The sequence below is a fragment of the Paramormyrops kingsleyae genome, chromosome 7 (genome assembly GCF_048594095.1).
Source record: "Paramormyrops kingsleyae isolate MSU_618 chromosome 7, PKINGS_0.4, whole genome shotgun sequence".
In the NCBI taxonomy this organism is placed as follows: domain Eukaryota; kingdom Metazoa; phylum Chordata; class Actinopteri; order Osteoglossiformes; family Mormyridae; genus Paramormyrops; species Paramormyrops kingsleyae.
In genome coordinates this window covers 31,527,511-31,547,736 of record NC_132803.1, presented here as the reverse complement: position 1 = coordinate 31,547,736, position 20,226 = coordinate 31,527,511, and the positions used below count along the sequence as shown (strand labels likewise).

General features: G+C 40.7%; 2 protein-coding genes and 1 long non-coding RNA gene across 5 annotated transcripts in view; 2 read left to right on the top strand and 1 right to left on the bottom strand.

Annotated features, from left to right (window-relative positions):
* The first annotated feature begins 1,796 nt into the window (after positions 1–1,796).
* On the top strand, positions 1,797–14,333 carry ak1 (adenylate kinase 1). Its single transcript, XM_023811109.2, has 7 exons — positions 1,797–1,951; positions 6,781–6,828; positions 9,180–9,215; positions 10,961–11,124; positions 12,925–13,041; positions 13,133–13,324; positions 14,244–14,333. The coding sequence occupies exons 2-7, from the start codon at positions 6,822–6,824 to the stop codon at positions 14,310–14,312; spliced, it is 585 nt and encodes a 194-aa protein (XP_023666877.2). The 5' UTR covers positions 1,797–1,951; positions 6,781–6,821; the 3' UTR covers positions 14,313–14,333.
* LOC111843472 (uncharacterized) lies at positions 13,768–19,282 on the bottom strand. Its single transcript, XR_002838170.2, has 2 exons — positions 19,152–19,282; positions 13,768–14,739 (listed from the first exon to the last, which is right to left on the bottom strand). It is a non-coding gene; the product is annotated as an uncharacterized lncRNA (long non-coding RNA).
* The window catches only part of LOC111843469 (uncharacterized), a 40,729-nt gene continuing 39,667 nt past the window's right edge, over positions 19,165–20,226 (top strand). For all 3 annotated transcript variants that reach the window (XM_023811107.2, XM_023811106.2, XM_023811108.2), the window contains exon 1: positions 19,165–19,304. The gene's annotated coding sequence lies outside the window, so the exon portion shown is untranslated. The remainder of the gene's footprint in view (positions 19,305–20,226) is intronic.

Below are 20,226 nucleotides of genomic sequence, written 5' to 3'. Positions count from 1 at the left end.
ACATGCAAAACACTGGCTTGCAGATATACTGATCATTTGTGGCAGATAAATTTCTCACGATGCCGTCAGCCGGTTACATTTCCGAAGAGACGGGCACAGTTGCATCTGCTGCCCTTTGCTCACTCTTCTTGCACGCAGACTCACTTAATTTCAGCTTTCTGATCACAAGCTTTTTAGGTCAGGGGTACATGACAGAAAGTCTTGGTACACTTCCATAATTCACTAAAAATATTGCAAATGTATTGGTTTTATAACAAGAATCATTACTTTATTCAAGTGTTAACAAAAATATATATCACATTAGAAAAAGGCAATAGGTTTAAGTAAAACAATTTCAAGTAGTAATAAATCAAAACCCAAATTATAGTTCTTAAAGAGCTACATAAGAACATAAGAGATTTACAAACGAGAGGAGGCCGTTCGGCCCATCAAGCTCGTTTGGGGAGAACTTAACTAATAGCTCAGAGTTGTTAAAATCTTATCTAGCTCTGATTTAAAGGAACCCAGGGTTTTAGCTTCCGCTACACTAGCAGGAAGACAATTCCATACTCTCACTACACACTGTGTAAAGAAGTGCTTCCTCAAATTCATTTTAAAATGTTCTCCTGCTAATTTCCACTTATGGCCACGAGTTCTAGTATTTAAACTAATATTGAAGTACCCATTTGGCTGAACAGCATCCAGACCCGTTAGAATCTTATACACCTGGATTATGTCCCCCTTTAGTCTCCTTTGCTCAAGGCTAAACAGATTCAGCTCAGCTAACCTCTCCTCATAAGACATTCCTCTAAGACCAGGAAACATTCTCGTAGCCCTCCGTTGCACCCTTTCCAAGGCAGCAATGTCCTTCTTAAGGTACGGTGACCAAACCTGCACACAACATTCTAGGTGGGGTCTTACCAAGGAATTATATAATCGTAGCATCACCTCCCTTAACTTGTTCTGGGTTAAAAAGTTTGCAACCAATTTTTTTTTTTTTTTTGGGGGGGGGGGGGGGGTTTAGTATAATGCACACAAAAGTGACACATGGGTTAAAAAGTTGATTGACAAGCAGGCTTATTAGGTGCTTTGTGATTAGTAACACATTTGCAATAACATAAAACACCAATAATAGAAAAATGCCAACAACTGAATTAATAAGTTAAAAAAGACACTTGAAAATGTCTCTGGATGATATGTGCAGATTTTGTTAAATCTTGCTTGTCAACTGGCTTTTGTTATGAAATAAATTGGCAACATTTTTACAGAATTAAGCAAGCGCCCCGAGACTTTCTGTGAGCACTGTAGGTCAGCTAGTTCACATGCAGATTAAACAAAACTATGGCAGAGTCAAGATTCAATGGCAACGACCAAACAAGGGGTTTTGAAATTTGATCATGTGATAAATGTCTGTGTGTGGAAGGTGTCACTCTGTTTGTTATGGTTGCTGGGCCTGTGCCTTTGCAGGGAGGCTCTTTGTCACCCTTAGTTCACACTCACAAGCTGAAACATGTTTATGGCAAAAAAAGAGGAACTCTGTCTTCTCGGGTTGCAAGCCTGTTTTGCTGATCTGACACAGCCAGGACGGAGACCCAGTACCAGAGTGTAGCCATGGCATTTGCTTACGAACTCAAAAGAAGCTCACCCCCCCGACAATGCTCCCTTTCGTTACAAAACTCCCACCCCCCTCGCAGTCCGAGGCAGCAGAGCTAGAAGTTGAAATGCAAGGGAGTTGCTTGAGTAGCCAGTTCCTCTGCCTCACAAGAAGGACAGTATCTCTCAAGCCCCACCTCCTCCCCCTCCCTTCCTCTCCGGTTTCCAGTTTTCCCACAATGCACTGCACCCTTCAGCTGCTCGACGCTCTGTATAAAGGCAGCCAGGAGAAGAGGGAGGGGTGCCGGGCAGGAGAAACACTGCTTAGACAGGCAGGAGCTGGGGGAAGCCTCACTGGAGAGTCTCAGCGCTAAAAGAGGTCAGTGCCGGAGGATCGCCAGAGTGGGACGCCTGTTCAGATAGTGAGGTTTGGCTGACGGCGTCAGGGGGGTGGGGGAAACAGATTAGCTGAACCAGGAAAGGCAGATCCCTGCAGCACGGGGTGTCAAACCCCGATTAAGCTTTTTATTTTGAGGCAACGGAATGCCATTAAAAGGAAGTGCGGTCTCACGTCTCATGCAGTGCAGCCCCCCCCCACATAAATGATTTCTGATTGGGTGGGTGCGTGGGGTGTACAATATGTACACATATTAGATGCAAGGGCTTGGCAAAGAGGTGTGTCTGGAATGCACTCAAGAGGGCGTCCATGAATGTGTGAAGGTCTGGGGAGGGGGGGGGGGGATTTAACCATGCAAATGCGCAAGCGTGCCGCCGCGAGATTTTAAAGGGGATGCGCCAGTGCACTCAGTGTGCCCTCAGTCCCGCTTGCCCAGCTTGCTTTACCGCAACCGCAAGGTCGCCGCGCGTTTCACCGGCTGGCTCTGTTTACATCTCTCCGTCAGGACCGCCGGCCGCCACCGACACGTCTGTTGCCATGGAGACGTCGTAAACGTCGCTTGCACATGCCTACTGATGTCAAGCTAATGCTCACTGGGGGGCATGCGGTCCAACGGCCATAGCAACCATAGACACGATATTGCTTCGCTAAATGGCCGACGGACAGTTTGCAGAGAGCATCCCTTCGGAGGCACTTTCCAACTGTTGATGTGACTCGAGCAGCTGCAGCAGTCCAGGCTTTTTTTAGCCCCGTCGCATGTCTGAAGGCAGCGACGAGGCCCACGGGGACAGACTTTAAAGCTGCACTAACTCTGACCAGGACTTTAGCAGCCGTAACAGGAGGCTTTTTAAATATGTTTCAAGATTTTAAGCCGTTTACGGTCTTTAATGTAATCTTACTCAAGTCATTATAAAACATTACACAAATATTGCACCGTGTGGTAACATAATCACTATTTACAAGTTATTGCATAATAGATTTTTAATGATCAGCATAAATTTGTGTTGTAAGACATAAATATAATATAAATAATATTGAATACTGGGAAAGTTGATGCTTTAAAATACGAAGTGCTTATGGATAAATTCAGCAACTCATTCAGATGAATTGCTTATTATTTACTGTATAGTATGTAGCAATATATTAACTGCATAAGGGAGATTCTGTAGCGTGCTTGGTTTGTTTTTATTAACCAATTGCATCATGCCTTCCCCTGACACCATAACCACTGGAATGCAGTTTAACTATGTGACCCAGGGCAGCAGCTGCAAAGGTCTAATGCTTTTGAAATTCACATTTTAAATGTGAATTGTTCAGTGGGAAAAGAAATATACCCCCAAGAAAAGGTATTAGTGTAAATATGCCCCCATGGTTTCACACATCAGTAGACAAGTCATAATTGCTGATAAAACTTATGCTAGGGTATTTTGCTGTGTTTTAAGGCATGATTTTCAAGTATATAGAGCGATATATATTTAAAGAACAATCGTTTGCTTTTGCACATTAATGGGTCTGTATGAAGCTCTTTGAAATTCTGTGTCGGAAGTGCAACTATGGTGAACAAAAATAGAATCCTTGACTTGCCCCAGACGGATATCCCATCCGCATCCTGAGCACCTGCCCACTGGCCGTCACACCCCCGTTTATAAGGAGAATGTGCCTGACATGCCCAGGACGCTGGCATTACGGTGGAACATTCCATAATTGGCCAGGGAGGGAGTCTCTGCGAGGTGCAGTCCTGACTCAGGGCTTCTGGTGACATTTGTAAAGACCACAGGGTCACTGCGATGCCCATAAAGCGTGTACAGTAGGGAAGGGAACAGAGCTGTGACCTCCCGGGGTAACACGAAAGAGAGGCCATCTTCAAACTTGGAAGTCTTAAACTAAGAAGCAAGACACAAAACATGTCCTAGATGCAGACTTTTTTCATATCGGTTAGAGTGTAGAATTTGTCAGTTTAACTTGGTCATTAGACCTTAAGCACCAAATTATATGCCTAAGGACCTATATCATGCAAAATGAAATATTAAAATATTGTCAGGATAATAACATAGTCTGCAAAAACATAAATATCTGAGTAGATGCAGTCCTTGAAAGTTTTTAGTACATTATCTGTAACTGGGGTTTAGAGAGAATAACAGAGCTGTCAAGAATGTAACAGCATGCAGACTTGACTTCCTGGAACATGGTTTCACAAATTAAACGCTATGGAATTTGCATACAGCCCCTTAGATAAAGCCTATCTGGGGTGACAAATTATTCAAATAAAAATGCCACACAGCTCCATACACACAGATAACATTTATGCTCCTGTAGACGCTAACAAGGATCAAGAAATGGTCAGTTCCAGCATGTGCAGAAGCCTATTTAACTTGCGGCTTCCATTATTTAAGGAGAAAGGGAGATGTTGGGGTGTGTTGCAAGAGCAGACATTGTGAGGGTCACCATGACTTGGGATCTGCTTACCGAGGCCCCGATTGTATGAGGCTATACCAAGGGAATCAGATTCCCTGAGGACCAGTACAGGAAGGAGAGGAGAGATGGGCAGGCAAAGCGAGTCACAGGGTTTCCCTCTATCTGTAGGCCATAACTCATTTATTGTAGGATTTTAGTTGGTTATAAAGTGCCCAAGGACAGCTCTTACAACTGCTGGTAGCTTCATCCAAGTTTTATAGGTTATAGTTCATATTTGAAGGGCTGCCAAATTTGATGAACTAACTGGTGTGAGATTTTAAATTCGAGAGAAGTCTGCACAGACATGCACATAGATTTGCATGTATAAAACAGTTTTATTTTCTGGTAATAAAATAACAGGTCTGGATGCTGTTCAACCAAATAGTTATTTCAATATTAGTTCAAATGGCCATAGGTGGAAATTGGCGGGAAATCATTTTACACTGGATTTGAGAGAGCACTTCTTTACACAGCACGTAGTTAGAGTATGGAATAGTCTTCCTGTTAGTGTAGTGCAAGCTAAAACCTCGGGTTCCTTTCAATCTGAGCTAGATAAGATTTTAACTCTCAGCTATTAGTTGAGTTCCTCTCAAACAAGCTTGATGGGCCGAATGGCCTCTTCTTTGTAAATTTCTTAGGTTCTTATGTAAATAATCTCTAGGGTTTGCTATTGGAATGGTTGGACGTAACTTACTTTAGGTTTATAATGAAATCATTTTCATTATATTTTTTGTTGTACGATTTCTTGAGTGCGCGTTAGAGGTAGCGTTAGCGAGTGTCGTGCCAGATTTGTGAGATCTGGTTATGTATGGTAAGAACACGTCCCTACCAATATTTTGGAGGTACTGCATATGTTTAGGGAGATGGGGGGGGGGGGGTGGTCCAGGGCTGATTTAGTCACCACCAATGTTAAAAGCAAGCTTACGTCTTTTATTTCACCTAAAATATTCACATTTCCCCAAGAACAAAGGTAGGATTAAATAAAAGTAAATATGAATCATCGATGTTTTCCATTAATCTTTTGACTCCCCGTGTCCCACTAATTCTTGCTTCATCTGTTCATCTAAGATCTAACTAAGCTTGCAAATAGAAACATCCAAAGACGATGGTTGTATTAAATGTGCTTTGCTTCGCAAACCACTCATTTATCAGAATGAACATCATCAGAAATCCTATTTGAAGCAGCTAAAACGATAAGTCTATGGAAACCTTACCAGTGCATTTTTGTAAGGGATTTCCCCACTAGCCTTTGGAAGCTAATTAACTGACTCCATAACCATCACTCATTAGAGTGAACACATCTCAGACTGCTGATTTTTTTGTAACATGGGTGTCTGAGTGACTCAACTACTTTACATTTAACTTCAGACATGCAGGTTATTATGGGATGTGGCGGATGAGTTTCATAAACACTTTCTACCTGCAGAAAAATATTAATGATTCACTTTTGGTAAAGTTACAGTGTTAGAATTGGCAGCCATTAGATGTGAAAGTGCAAAGAGAATGAATGTTAAATAGGCCTACAATTCAACATTACTCAGTGTAAGCAACTGGGGGGGGGGGGGGCTATTGTAAAAGTGTGGGTGTTGGAAATTCGGGAGTACCACGAAAGGAAGGGTGGAAAATTGGGAGAAATCCATGGAAATTAGGAGTGTTGTCAGTCATTGATTTCACGTAAAAATTAACACTTAAATCACATTAATTTCACCTTTAAACATTATGCATCAATGGATCAGCAACAATACCTGTCTTATGTAATATCCCATCCAAGCAAACTTAAACGGTGAAGTTATGAAATTCCAGCAATATCCTAAAGTGATTAAAAACAATTCATTGCTTTCTAATTGCTGGGATATCTTATCAGCAGTGCTGGCATCAACATTTATGCTAAAATTAATAATTCACATACCTTTCTTATTAGAATGGGATACCAATAAAACATTTACAAGACAGGTTAATCTTGTTAATTCACAATGATTCAATAACAAAGCAACATAAAGCGCTGTTAAGACTATTAAACTGATAAAATCCCTTGTTAGACTGAAATGCAGTTGATGCAGTGTAATAACATTTCAAGGTTAAGGAGCATAAATATTGAATAAAATACTGTATTACGCACAGAAGGAAAGGCTTATTTAGGAATAACATTTACGTGGTACGTCAGACCACCACTGTTTGCTACATTGTTGTGCATTTGACAAATAACCTTTGATTTAATTTGAGACTGATAATTAAATCGGTCTTTACGAGAAGCAGCCAACTAAGGCTAGTAGGCCTAAGTTCAAGAAGCCTTGCAGTATGAGGGCTTAACAGACAGAAATATCTTAATTATCATTTACATTTTTACGTCTCTCCAGGGCTTTGAGCTGGGAGAACATCTCGCACCTACCAGGACACCATGGCAGGTAAATATCTCCTTCCCAGATTGTTTCACATGTCGCTTTCAACAATTAAACTTTGGAACAATTACTGGCATTGATCACAACTGTTGAAGCAATTTGCTGATAGTAAAGTTCCCTTTAATCTCAATAACAAATATTCAACTTAGAACGAATACAGGAATGTGTCTAAAAACAGCAACATTGCTGCAAAGCTAGAAGAACACAACTATTGCAACCTATTTACTATTCTGAAGTCCTATTCTAAATAATACATGTTGTAGAGAGAGACTGCAAGTCCACATCTATAATGTTAATATGTAATAAAGCCTATTTAGAAACAGTCAGTCATATAAAAAAACTGGTAAAGTTGTCAAAGCCTGTGACCATCATATTATTTCTGATTTATAGATGTTCCCATATATAGCAGTAAATGATACGTGTAAGATTAGGTACATGCGGGAGGGGCTGAGAGTGCCCCTTTAGCTCGAACGAACGATTGAAAGTGCTTTCCTGGAAATAATATGATATTTCAAATATAAAGATATAATGTTGTATATGAAACATTTATGCTGCCTTTCTTGTTGGTATATTCTCTGCCATCTATTGCGACCTCTACTGGAGATAATTGTACTACAGGCATTAAAAAACCTAAACCGAAGTAAAAGACTGTTACGTAAACTGACCACGAGAAATGAAAAATGAGAAAAGCCGTCAAAAGAAAAATAATCATATGTTACGTTTTACCAGGCAGGATGCAAATTTGCTTCTTGGATACGTAATAAGACTACTGTCAAGCTACTCATCATTTTCAACTTTTTATCCTGGTCAGGGTTACAGGAGTGCACATATCCAGCACTGGGAACACGCACACACACGCACGCACATGCACGCACACGCACACACACGCACGCACATACGCACACACACACACGTACCCATATCTTTGTGGGGACTCTCCATTAATTTCTATGACACACACGCCCCAAAGACAACCTGCAAATGCCAAACAGGAGTTTGAATCCCTCCACAGTTTAGATGGGGTTCAAACTCCCAGTCCTGGAGGTACAAGGCAACTGTACTATCCACTGCACCACTCTGCAGATATTATACAGAACACATATGCCCATATTCGCACTCAAGATACTTATATTAAATTCTCTAGTTCATTCTGTGGTTCCTTCTTCTAGCACTCCACGTAGACAGGAAATAAAACGGCACCACTCTGAATTAAAGACAGATCTGTTGTCAGCTTCCTATTCATACTCAGAACACCACATGACTCAGCCTGACTGTCAGAGGGGTATAATTTAAATCAGCATATTTTAAAAAGAAGAAACTACCCAATTCTGCAAGATGTAGTTATTTAGCACATTCACACTTATTATTAAGAACTATAAAAGTTATGAGAATACATTTTTAATATATGAAATATACTACTGTACAGATAATTCTGGGGACAAAGAAAGAGACCAAGCACCAATTTCACACCTGACTGAGTCTTGAGTTTCTCTCAGCAGTAGGCCGAACCATTAGACTCAACAAACAATCATGACCTTCACATAAAGCAACATAATTAATACTCTATTAATACTCTATTAATTAATACTTCAAAATTGTTATACATTCTAGACTAATACGGTAAAAAGGTGAAAAAGGTGGAAAGTTCAGGTTCAGAAAGTAGAAATCCAGACCAAGACTTTGTTTCACTCAGCTGGTTGGTTGAAACAAAGTCTTGGTCTGGATTTGTACTATCTAGACCTGAACTTTCCACTGCTGATTAAAAGCTAATTCTGGGGCCTATTTTTAGAAAATGACTTAACTTGTTCACAGTAATAACTACATATAAACTGCATGTTAAGCATTTCTAGCGGATGTATTTTTAAGTGAATGTAGGATGGGTATTATTTCTGACTCAGAGTAACAATAACAGACAATAAAAAAAAGAAACATGGAAATCACTCCCAAATGTGTTTACATGGCTGATGCAGGGCGGCTAAAAAGTTTCTGTGGTCAGAGTAGGTTGCCATGTGGCTCTAGCAACTGTCACCATGGTAACACGCCACGTTTCACTGTCTGGCCTCTGAAGCAATAAGGGACTCGCCCTAGTGCTCTAAAAAGATGAGCTGCATGCAAGCAATGGGAGGCAGCTGCTCAAACGATGCTTCTGCTCGTCCTTCGGGGACGCCAGGTGAAAGCAGTCCTCTGTTTGACTGGAACAGCTTGTGACACTTGTTAACAACAGTCCAACACATCGCATAAGGTTTTAAATAAGGATTGGAACTACTGTGGATGGTATTTTCACAATCCCATAAAAGCCTGTCACAAAAATGTCTCCGAAACGCACTGATCCACAAATATTTCTGCCTCACTTTCAGACAAACTGAAGGACAGCAAGATCATCTTCGTTGTGGGTGAGTGGATATTATGCCATTAAAGCGCTTGTAAGGTATTCCGTTGTTCTGACAAGTTGAGCTACCTATCGAAACGTGCTATCGAGCCTTCCGGCACATGTGCAGTTCCACCGTCTTGGAATTAGGGTTAGGTTTTAGGGGTTAGGGCACAGATGTCAGACTCCAGTCCTGGGGGGCCGGAGCCCTGCACATTTTTGGGTTTCCCCTCGTTTAACACATCTGATTCAACTTCTTGTGCTAATTACCACATAGCTGTTGAGCTGAATCATTTATGGTGGAACAGGGAAAGAACTAAGCTACACAGGGCTGCGGCCCCCCAGGACTGCAGTTTGACACCCCTGGGTTAGGGTTAAGGTAAGGGTTTTAGGGGGTATTGGGTGGTTAGGGTTAGGGCTATCGATTAGCACTACGGTAGCCTAACTCGACAAAGTAGCTCAACTCATCAGAACTCCGTCATCTTAACGAACCACCGAACTTTGTAAGACTCAGAAGTAGCATTTAAAAAGATTATCAGAATAATTTACTGAACAAATGTTAAATACTTGTTGATAGTGTATAACAATCTGTTTAAAACATCTATATATACTAGGGATGTCGAAATTAATGAGTTAACGCAGATTAATCCATCATCATGATTAATCTGATTAAAATTTTTAACGCAATTATCCCATCTGATGCACAGAATGACTCAAAATCCTTGAAATGTCTCTGTCAACCCATTTCGGGCAGTTTTGGTGCGTTCCTTTTGCCCTGGGAACTCGTATTCCGAGTCGGATTCCAAGTTTTGAAGCCGGAAGTGACGGCATGTGCACTCCCGTTTCTCGGAGATCCAAGAAATATCTTGGAGCAGCACAGAGGATCCCGAGTTCAGAATCCAAGATGGCTGCGCCTTTTATCAACAGAAGGGAAAGTTGTAGTTTTATACTGTTTAAGCACTACTTCTCATTTGTGGCTTATTAAATCGGTCGCACACACTATACCGTCCAACTTATCTGTGGACGTGTTGCTACAGAGTTTTATACGTAAAGCACCGCGCGTAATGTGTTATCAACTGATATTGCTAACAATGGCAATTAACCGGGCTAGAATTGGATTTCATGATTAGTCGGATTATTTGTCGGATTTACGGTAGTTCTGGCTAATTGTAAGTGAACAAAGATGAGACCATTTAAACTGAGGTACCTTAAATCCGACAAGTTGTCCGGCTAAGCAAAGAAACTTTCGATATGCGTCCATGGTATTGTACTTCTGTGGCAGATGGAATGCATCCGACTCATGTTCAAGATGTTCAATAAACAAGTTAAATATTTTCAATATTTAATTGTGATTAATCGAAATTAATCAACAGCAACCCTGTGATTAATCTGATTAAAAATTTTAATCGTTTGACAGCACTAATATATACTTAACAATATATGTGAATGCACATATTAAAATTAACATAGTAAATGCATTGGCCATTTCACTTCATGTCTTTTTGGAACAGTAATGTTGAACAAGCTCGTAAACGAGCTGCGCCCGTGAAACGGCTGCGCTACATATATTTTTATTTTTAAGAGTCCCTGTTGCTATCCATACTTTTCTGCCTGTTCCTGGGTCTGAGCCAAAGCTGGAAATCACGATAGATGACACATCAATAACTCAGTATCAGAGGGAGAGAGAGGGGAAAAAGGACAGATCATTTTCTCTATGGAGTAACAAAATCTGAACTGTCCGACTTCACCATGTCGTCCTGTCTTGCCAAGGCGGACCGGGCTCCGGAAAAGGGACGCAGTGTGAGAAGATCGTAGCCCAGTACGGCTATACTCACCTCTCTTCTGGAGACCTGCTCCGTGCCGAGGTCAGCTCTGGATCTGAGAGGGGCAAGCAGCTGTCCGCCATCATGCAGAGGGGAGAGCTCGTCCCGCTGGTAGGGGAGAGCTGTGGTACCAAAGCTAGCCGTCTCTGGCATGTTCTTGTTTGATTGCTCTATATCCATCCATCCATCCATCCATCCATCCATCCATCCATCCATCCATCCATCCATCCATCCATCCATCCATCCATCCATCCATCCATCCATCCATCCATCCATCCATCTATCTATCTATCTATCTATGGGGGAATTTCACAACTGAAATAAAAAAGTCACTTTTGGGGGGGGGTCCACCCATCTATCCATCTTACATAGACTTATCCTGGACTGGATTGTGAGGTATATTACATTATTTTAAATATGTTATGTACATTCTTTGAGGAATAAAAACCTTTTTGAAGATTTAAAGGGACAATATCTATCCAAGCATGTGTTGATCAATCATGTTCATTATTGGTGTATATTAATAATCAGCATCAAATTTGGCTGATTTGTTCTCTCAAGATATTTACAAAATCATGAATGCCAAACTTCTGGAAGAATCTCTTCTGCATAACCCCTGACCCGTGCAAACCCTTCCAGAGGATCCTGTGGCCCATGCGACATATTAGATGTATACCCGACCCCAATGGCTTGTGACCCTGGAGCCCTTAGTGTCCCATAAGGTTGACAGGGAGCCTTCAGTCATGCTCTGGATAAATCTGTGACTGCAGTTTAGCACAGATTAAAAAAAAATTAAAGAAACAAACACAAGCTGACTCTGTCTGTGACTGTGTTTAATAGCTGGTCCATTGACATTTAGCGAAGTCCCAGATTGCTGCTAAATTAGTGGATGTAACACTCTGTGAGCACATGACGTGACATTTTCAGCCAGGGGCAAAAACACTGAAGACTAAAGTGTTGTTGCTTCCCGCTTTTGAATCTGTTTTCTTTGAACTGTCCCACAAGTATCTTAGATCCCGGCTTAGTGGTATAGCTATAGAGCGGAAATGATTAATCGAGACAGCATTGCTTGTGTTAGCTTCTCCTTCAAGTAAAGCCTCACAAATCGTTGTACCTTTTTTGCTGAGTGACCAGCTCCACACACTCATATTTTACAACATTTTATATCAGTGGCTTGTCAGTTTGCACCTATACGGTCAATGACACAGCTCTTTAGTAATGGCCAAAGGAAGCTTCATGAACCATTCGTTGTATTTTTTGACACCACTAGATGGTGCTCTTAGCTTGCTTTTTGAGAACACTATCTAGTGAGGTCAGAAAATACAACAAGTGGTTAAAGCTTCCTTTGGTCATCACTACAGCTAAGCCTTCCTTGCTTCCCATTGGCTCACTGATATTGCCTGGTCCCCATTGCTGGTTGTTGTTTTGGATTAGACCTTAAATACTATCAAATAGGGATATGTTGACAGAAATGAATGAATGCCACATGCCTTTGGCAGACAGAGCTGCAATTTTGTTCTTCTGTTCTGTTGCTCTCTTGATTGTAGAAAATGTTATTAATGGATGATGCATACAATAGATTGTATTGAGACTACCCTGTAGACTGTAACCCTACAAAGACTGTCCTATGCCTTGTGCCTTGTGCTGCCATAGATAAGCTCTAGGTTGCCAGACCCTGTACTAGATAAGTAGTTGACTAGTGGTAGGATGAATTATAGGGAGTCATGTTGTGGAGGAAGGAGTTGTTGTTGTTGTGATATTTGGTGAGATACTTTATTGAATTGGCCAAGCAATGGGAACCTTTCAGTTAAAATCTAGCACCTGATTGAGGCCTTGTGATTTTACTTTTGATGAATTGTCTGGGGGTGGGAATTTCGGTGCCCTTTTTAATCTGCATATCTGTGTTTTCAGGACACTGTTTTGGATATGATAAAGGAAGCCATGATTGCCAAGGTTGACGTGTCCAAGGGCTTCCTGATTGACGGTTATCCCCGCGAGGTCAAGCAGGGCGAGGAGTTCGAGAAGAAGGTGCCCAGACTGAGGGACGTCTTGTTGTTACTGGTGTAATGATCAGCTTCACAGATGTGGTCTGAAACGTGCTGTCGCCATCGATTGACAGATCGGGGCCCCCAGCTTGCTGCTGTACATTGATGCCAAAGGTGAAACCATGGTGAAAAGACTTATGAAGCGTGGGGAGACCAGTGGCCGTGCCGATGACAACGAGGAGACAATCAAGAAGCGCCTCGACCTATACTACAAAGCCACCGAGCCGGTGATTGCTTTCTATGAGGGACGCGGCATTGTCAGGAAGGTGAGCCTGTGATGGGATTCTGGGGCTTTTTAAAGGCAAGGTAGGCGGGATTAGTTTGCGCTATCAGTCACTGCTTGGATCCTCTGAGTTGGCAATAATAAAGCAACCAATAGGAATGAGTGACACTCCTTGAGAGTCCCACCAACTGTGGATTACAAAACTTTTCAAGATCATACTTGGTTGGATCATTGCTGCAATGTGAGGGAGAATATAGTTTAACTAAATTACAAATATTACTCAATTCAAATGAATTTGAAAATATAACACCAATATTGTGCAGGGTAGAGACCACTTATAATCATTTTGAAACATTAAAATGAATTTCAGGTTTTTGTATTCATGTCTAATACTTCATTCAGAAACAATACTTGAAAATTCCACTGGGGGGTGCTATATAGTTACGTTCTTGTAATAATTGAAATACTTTTAACCAGTAGATGTCACTGTAAGTGAATCTTGCTTTCGGTATTTATGGGTCTAATATCTTAGGTACACAAGTGCGTTTCATTATTTTTAACTATATCTAATCCACAAAATGGAATTTGTGTAATTTAATTTCACATTTACACGTTAAGAATTCCCAGTATGAATAATCTGATTTGGGTGATTTTATTTATGGTACATGCTATAAAAAACAAATTAATTTAGAGTATATAAGCTCAGTTGCCTAGCAACACTATATATTTACTTGGAGTTCGGTGTACATGCTGTGTTGATTTAATGATTTAATATGAAAAATACATTAATACTACACTTTTATGATTCAATAAAAGAAAAAATGTCTCCTTTACAGCCTAAAATTGTGAGCACTGAAGCAACCAAGCCTTAAAACATATACTGTGTACATGAAGGCGGTATTTTAGTTAAAGAGTTAGTGCATTATATCCTTTCTCACTGTGTACTTTCCCATTTTTTGCAGATTGACTCAGAAGGTACTGTGGATGCGGTCTTCAGCCAAGTTGTCAAAGCTATCGAGTCCATGAAATAAAGGCATCACAAACGAAAAAAATTCTCTTTTGTTGGCCTTTTTATATTTATATTTCGCAAATTACATGAACAGCCCACCAAAAGTCACAATGGTTTTTTGGCTCATTGTCACCCCTACTTCACTTCACAGTGCCCCCTAACTGTATTATATCAACTGCGGGTGCTGCAGTGCAACCTCCGAAATCGCCATCGGCGTCTTCCTGCGTTGCTGGCATTTGCTGTCCCTTTCACCATTTTCACCATGGGTACCTTTGTTTCTCCCATGCTTCCACTCCACCAGTTTGTGTTTGGCTGTTTGGCTCCCATCTCTCCTCATGGCACTTGTTTTGCCTTCTGCTGTTGTGATGTCCCTCCTAGAGTCCGTTTTTGGATGTTACCCGGGGGTGCTTGTCAACCTCTGTTTCTGTTCTGCTCCCATTAAATACCACCTTTAATAATAAAAAAAAGAAAAGGTCTGTTTAAATCCTGCGTCCCTGTCCCTGTTCTCGTTGTACCTGCCTTTGGGGAAGAACGGAGCAGGACCCCTGAGATTGGGCTGACCCTTGGGTTTTTCTCATGGGTGCCCGGCGTACATTTCGGGACGCCTGCGACATGCAGAAGCAGTCTCGCTGACGCTAGCTGTTTGTAATTATAGCAGCTGTCATCTCCTTGCACTAGCTTGGCTGTGCGATGCCTGCGGTGGGCGCAGACATAAGCAAGGGAGGTGTGTAGAATTGGGCTTCGCAACCAATGCAAAAAAAGGGCTATTTTTCTTGAAAGGGCACTTGCAGTACTTTATCTCCACAGTTATTAATAGTTAACAATACCATCCTATTAGTGTGTCCTTTTGCTTTCAGGGACAGTGGGTTTAATCTTCCTGTCTTTTAGTTAGAAGAAAATGAAAAAAAAATGTTCTGGGAGAAACATATATTCAAAGCTATATGAATCAATTTTTTTTTACTTATTTGTTAGGGGCCCAGAGTACATCTCTTTAAAATGCATTTCACTGACTATATTTAAAGCATATGGTGAATCTGGTATAATTGCATTTCCTAATATATGTTTTCAAAATAGAGTAACCAATAAGAGCAATTATTTGGATATCTCTGAATGGATGTACTTGAATAAGTCAATTGAGGTGGTTGGTAAATTAGGAAATTACTTTTTTTGGAGGGGGGGTGGAGACAGAAGGGTGAATTAGTACATAAATATTAAAATGCAAATAAGAAAACTTTTGCCCCATACATTTTACAACAGCATATTAATATTATCCTACACGTACTTAATAGCTAGACCAATCAATGCATTGTGCAGTGCAAAGCATCCATCTTAGCCGATATAAAACACCACATTTGTTAAGGCGTTTTTTTAAGTTATAATTCAAACTGCACCGACGCATCATTCGGCGTGCCAGCTGGGTCTGCATCAGTGTCGGTCACGTGCGTTCTTTTTGCTGCGATACACATGTCGTGCCGCTCGTAAACGTTTCAAGTTGACGTAAATCATAGAAGCATGTTCCGCAAAGATAAACAGCCAATTAGTTGAAGCCGGGGTAGGTGCGAGAAGATGATAAACTTGCCTCAACTATAAGAAAAAAAGTTGATGCCCCACCCAGGGGGGCGAATCTAAATACGCAAACTGTTTCAGCGCCTCCCCTGATGCCGGGGGAGGGTCAGGACAGGCAGTCTTAAACAGCGCAAGGTGGAATAGGGTCATTAACTCCCCAGGAGAGCTGAGTTGCAGCCACCATGCCCTGTCTGCAAAACTGCTGAGCAAACCGAAACAGAAAACCATGCATTAACCTTGCTCAGTATACATTTGCCTTTATCCTACCGCGTTTGATTTAATTCAGAAAAGGTTCAGTTAAAGCTGCCTCCCTTTCTCCTGTGTGCAAACTTCAACAATGGAACATCTTTTTGCTTGAAATACACACACACACAAGGTTTTTTTATTATTATATATTACAAAATCTAAGCATATAAATCCACCCTCCATCCATATTCATGCTTTAATCGCCAAGAATGAGAAATTTCAGACCCCACACTCACTCCCAAGTCCCCAACCCCAAAGGTATAGGGCCAGGCACACAGCCACGTAGCTCTTAATCCCCCCCACAAAAATATATATATATATATATATATATTATTCACTACCAATCAGGCACACAGACAGGGAGTAAAACTGTGAGTGTGTGAATCCCAGTCGAAATTTGCTCAGCCCCCCAGGTCGGTGTAATTCATGAATGGTGACCCCCCCCCCCAAAAAAAAAAAAATCGGCAAAATATACAGAGTCTCCGAGTACCCCCCCCCCCCCCCAAACACACACACACACACACACACACAAGTTGTATTTCTGGCTACAGGCCCATATAAGGCAACAGTAAAATCTGTTTAGTTGATCAGCTTGGTTTTAACTTTACAGCGTCTGAGTTCGTTCCAAAGGACACCATTTCAATACAATATTATTATTTATAAAATTATTATTATAATTTCAAATGCCACTGAATTAATTAATAAATCAGATTAAACTGTTTAACACTTTAGCCACAGCAAAATTGATTATGGCAGTTCTGTGACATCAGGTGTAATTGTATAATTGTGAACACTGCCCACTAGTGGACAATAGTCACACCGATGTAGAAATAAACTTTGTAGGCGAAACCCACAGAGGTGGTCTTTTATGGTGACGTGAAAAAGGATAAAAAAAAACAAACCTACCTCTTTGACATTAACTAAACTTCAAACTAAGCCTGCATCCAATCAGTGATTATCTGATACAGGGTACAACAGGAAAGCAGAGAGGTGGTTGACATTGGTGGGGAAGTATAATGGACCGTTGCCTGGAAAACATCCCTGTCAGCTACCTTACAAGATGAAAAATGAAATAATAAATAAATAAAACAAACAACAAACAGAGATGCACCTTTCGCAATACTGACCCCTGAACACCTGCCTCAGTGAGATAGTGACTGCGTCATGCTACTCATTTTCAGACCTGGGTATTTTTAATTAAATCATTGGTCGCTGAAAAAGTATTTGGCAACGCATTCCAATCCTTAGTAGTTAATAAGAGGTGCACATGCTTCTCATGATGGCAAAACAGCCTGCTGCCACCTTGAGGTGTGGAGGTCACTCGTCGGCTTTGAAGACACAGACAAGCGCACAAGCGAAATTATTGCGCTTCCTTACTAAGCAGTCGATCGATAACCTGGGGATTATGTAAGCATGACTTTGGTAGAGGGTCCAACACGTCATTCCGCAATATGCATAAGCAACTGAAACAGTTCAACTCCCCCTTCTGAATGCAACAAAGAACTAACTCCGAAGATGACTGCAAGTTACCGTGCTCTCAGCTGCTAAGAATTAGTTCTGCAAAAATTTTTTGAGCAGGACTGCTGCAACCTCAGATGACCCGCATTTGTCTCATTGGAGTTCACATTGTATGAACTGAGGTAAAATCTGAAGGCACAGTCTGGCGTCTCAGCTTTACAAAAGAGAACCACTGTAGCCTTAAGTTACTAAATGCCACTGAACCATGTGAGCCATTTGAAACAAATGCGCCTCCCAGAGAAATCATAATTCGCATGAGAATTATTTAATGATTACTGGAGTTTAATTAATATGATTCTAATAAGCAGCCTATGGCTTTTCAGTTGGTGATTTTTCTCCATCACACACACACACACACACACACACACACACACACGTCATTAGTTTGTCCCTCAGAGGGCTGTCAGGAAACCTTCAGACATCATTAGACACTGTGTTTATCTGTTTTGTTTGAGTTTTCATTTATTATTATTGTGTTTTTTTAAACGTGTATCAACATGATGGAGTCTTGCCTTTGTAGTCACCCTGACAGATGATGACACAGCCTATAAAACGTTTCCTGTTATTGAAACGCACAGGACTGTGCTGAACTCTTAAGTCAGCCTGGGAGGACCTCGGACAAAAGTATGCTTGAGGTCCACAGTGTTTATGGCCCATGAGTACGTGTGTCTTCCACCGTCTGAACCTAATGTCACATAAGGATTGTTTGTTTTTCTCGGTGCCTGCTTTGATGAACTGCCAGCATTCTAATAATAATCATAATAACAACAACAACAACAATAATAATAATAATAATAATAATAATAATGCATTTTTAAATGCCCCAGTACTGTACAATGTCATATTAGGATAAATGTATTGCACTGATATTTTTATATACTGCAGCAAACATAACATGGCACAGAGAATGTTGAAGCTTGAAAACAGCTATAATCATCCATCCATCCATCCATCCATCCTTTAACTGCTTATTCTGGTCAGCCAACACAGGGGGCAAAGCAGGACACTCACAATCCCGCAATTTTTGAGTCGCGAATTTGATAATTAGCAGTATCACACATACTTGTTCACATTTGATCACCGCCGTTTGTCGCAGTAAATGTACATTTTCTTCATATTGTAACATTCAGGAGTTCCTGAATATTTTCAGCCGAGGAAAGTTATGTAGGTTTCAAGTTTATTCAATATACGAATCCGTCTGTATACACAGTGTATGTAGGCAATATAGCCTATACCCACACAAGCCTGCTTGTGGGGCGTTTGATCTAAAAACAATGTGTTGTTTAAAGGGCTAGAGAAGAAATTTCTGTTTTATGTATTCTGGAGACTTTAACGTCATGGCGTTTTAATTAAATCCTAAAATGACATGCATTGTTAACAAATTAACGTTTTCCTATAAATGAAGACTTATATGAATAAAGCATTTAAGCCTGGCACTAGGGCTTTTTCTCGGAAGACTAAAATAGCGTGCTGCCCCCAGCCCAACCCCCCGACCTCGAGTACCGGACATAGGCGTGAGTAACATACGCACCGGACTTGTTGCGCAGCTCCCGTCTGCTTGCCGAGTGTAAATTCCGAGCCAGTGGAAGACGTGCAAGAGTTCAGCTGAAAGTCAGAAGCCTTCCCCGTCCTTACTGTACCTTTCAGTATATAAAGAGACATTTCGACTCTCAACTTAAAACACGTGAGTGCCTTTATATTTTATACAAGTTACTGCTTATCTGGCCTCTGAATCGCTTTCTTTCGTGTAGGAAATGTACGCATAACCCGCCGACTGTATTAACCACGAAGACATCAAATTTTACAATAGTAAACTTAGTTTGACTCTATTTATAACTTACTTTAATTATTCTAGTGATACTGACAAGTAGTAAGTAGCTTAAATAAGTCCACAAGAAGTACTTTACGGAATAATCCAGCATCTGTAGTCATTATATAATTGTTATATTTTATACGGAGTGACCATTATTTATATATAGTCGTCTTTTACATTACGTGTTTATCTTTTGTTCTTCTTCTTCTATTATTATTATTATTTTTATAATTATTATTGTAGTTGTTGTTACTCTTATTATTCTTATTTGTTATAGTAGTAGTATGGTACATCGTTTAAGATCGTTTTTGCAAAATATCGCAAAATAATTTTTGCTGCTTGGATGGCATGAATGTGCGTGAAGGGATGTGATCTTTTAAGATGTACTTTTATGACTGTGCGACTTTGCCTAATTAATTGCAGTATTTTCATATGAAGATCTTTTTCTTCAATTACACAAACATTTTATTACATGCAGCCCTTGTGTATTTAAGGTGCCGTCGGAATTATGAGGCCATATTATTAGCCAGTGAAACTAATTAGGCGCGATTCGAGAGACTGTACTGATCAACAGAATTCTTGCTGTTTTTCGTATGCGAGACGGTGACTGAGGGCATTTAAAATAACTGGAAGGCTGTCCGTGCTGCAGTCACGCAGTCACTGCGGTATGCGTGAAAATCAACAAGTAAACAAAATTATTAATGGAGTTTTTAAACAGCCATGGAAACATATCCAGGACCGAGGGTGGACTGTCGAGTGGGCTAATAAAATTCCTGTCAGATTTGCAGCCCTC

Coding starts and splice junctions, on each gene's coding strand:
- ak1 (XM_023811109.2), top strand. Junction 11,125..12,924: donor GGGGAGAGCTCGTCCCGCTG/GTAGGGGAGAGC, acceptor CTGTGTTTTCAG/GACACTGTTTTGGATATGAT. Junction 13,325..14,243: donor GACGCGGCATTGTCAGGAAG/GTGAGCCTGTGA, acceptor CATTTTTTGCAG/ATTGACTCAGAAGGTACTGT.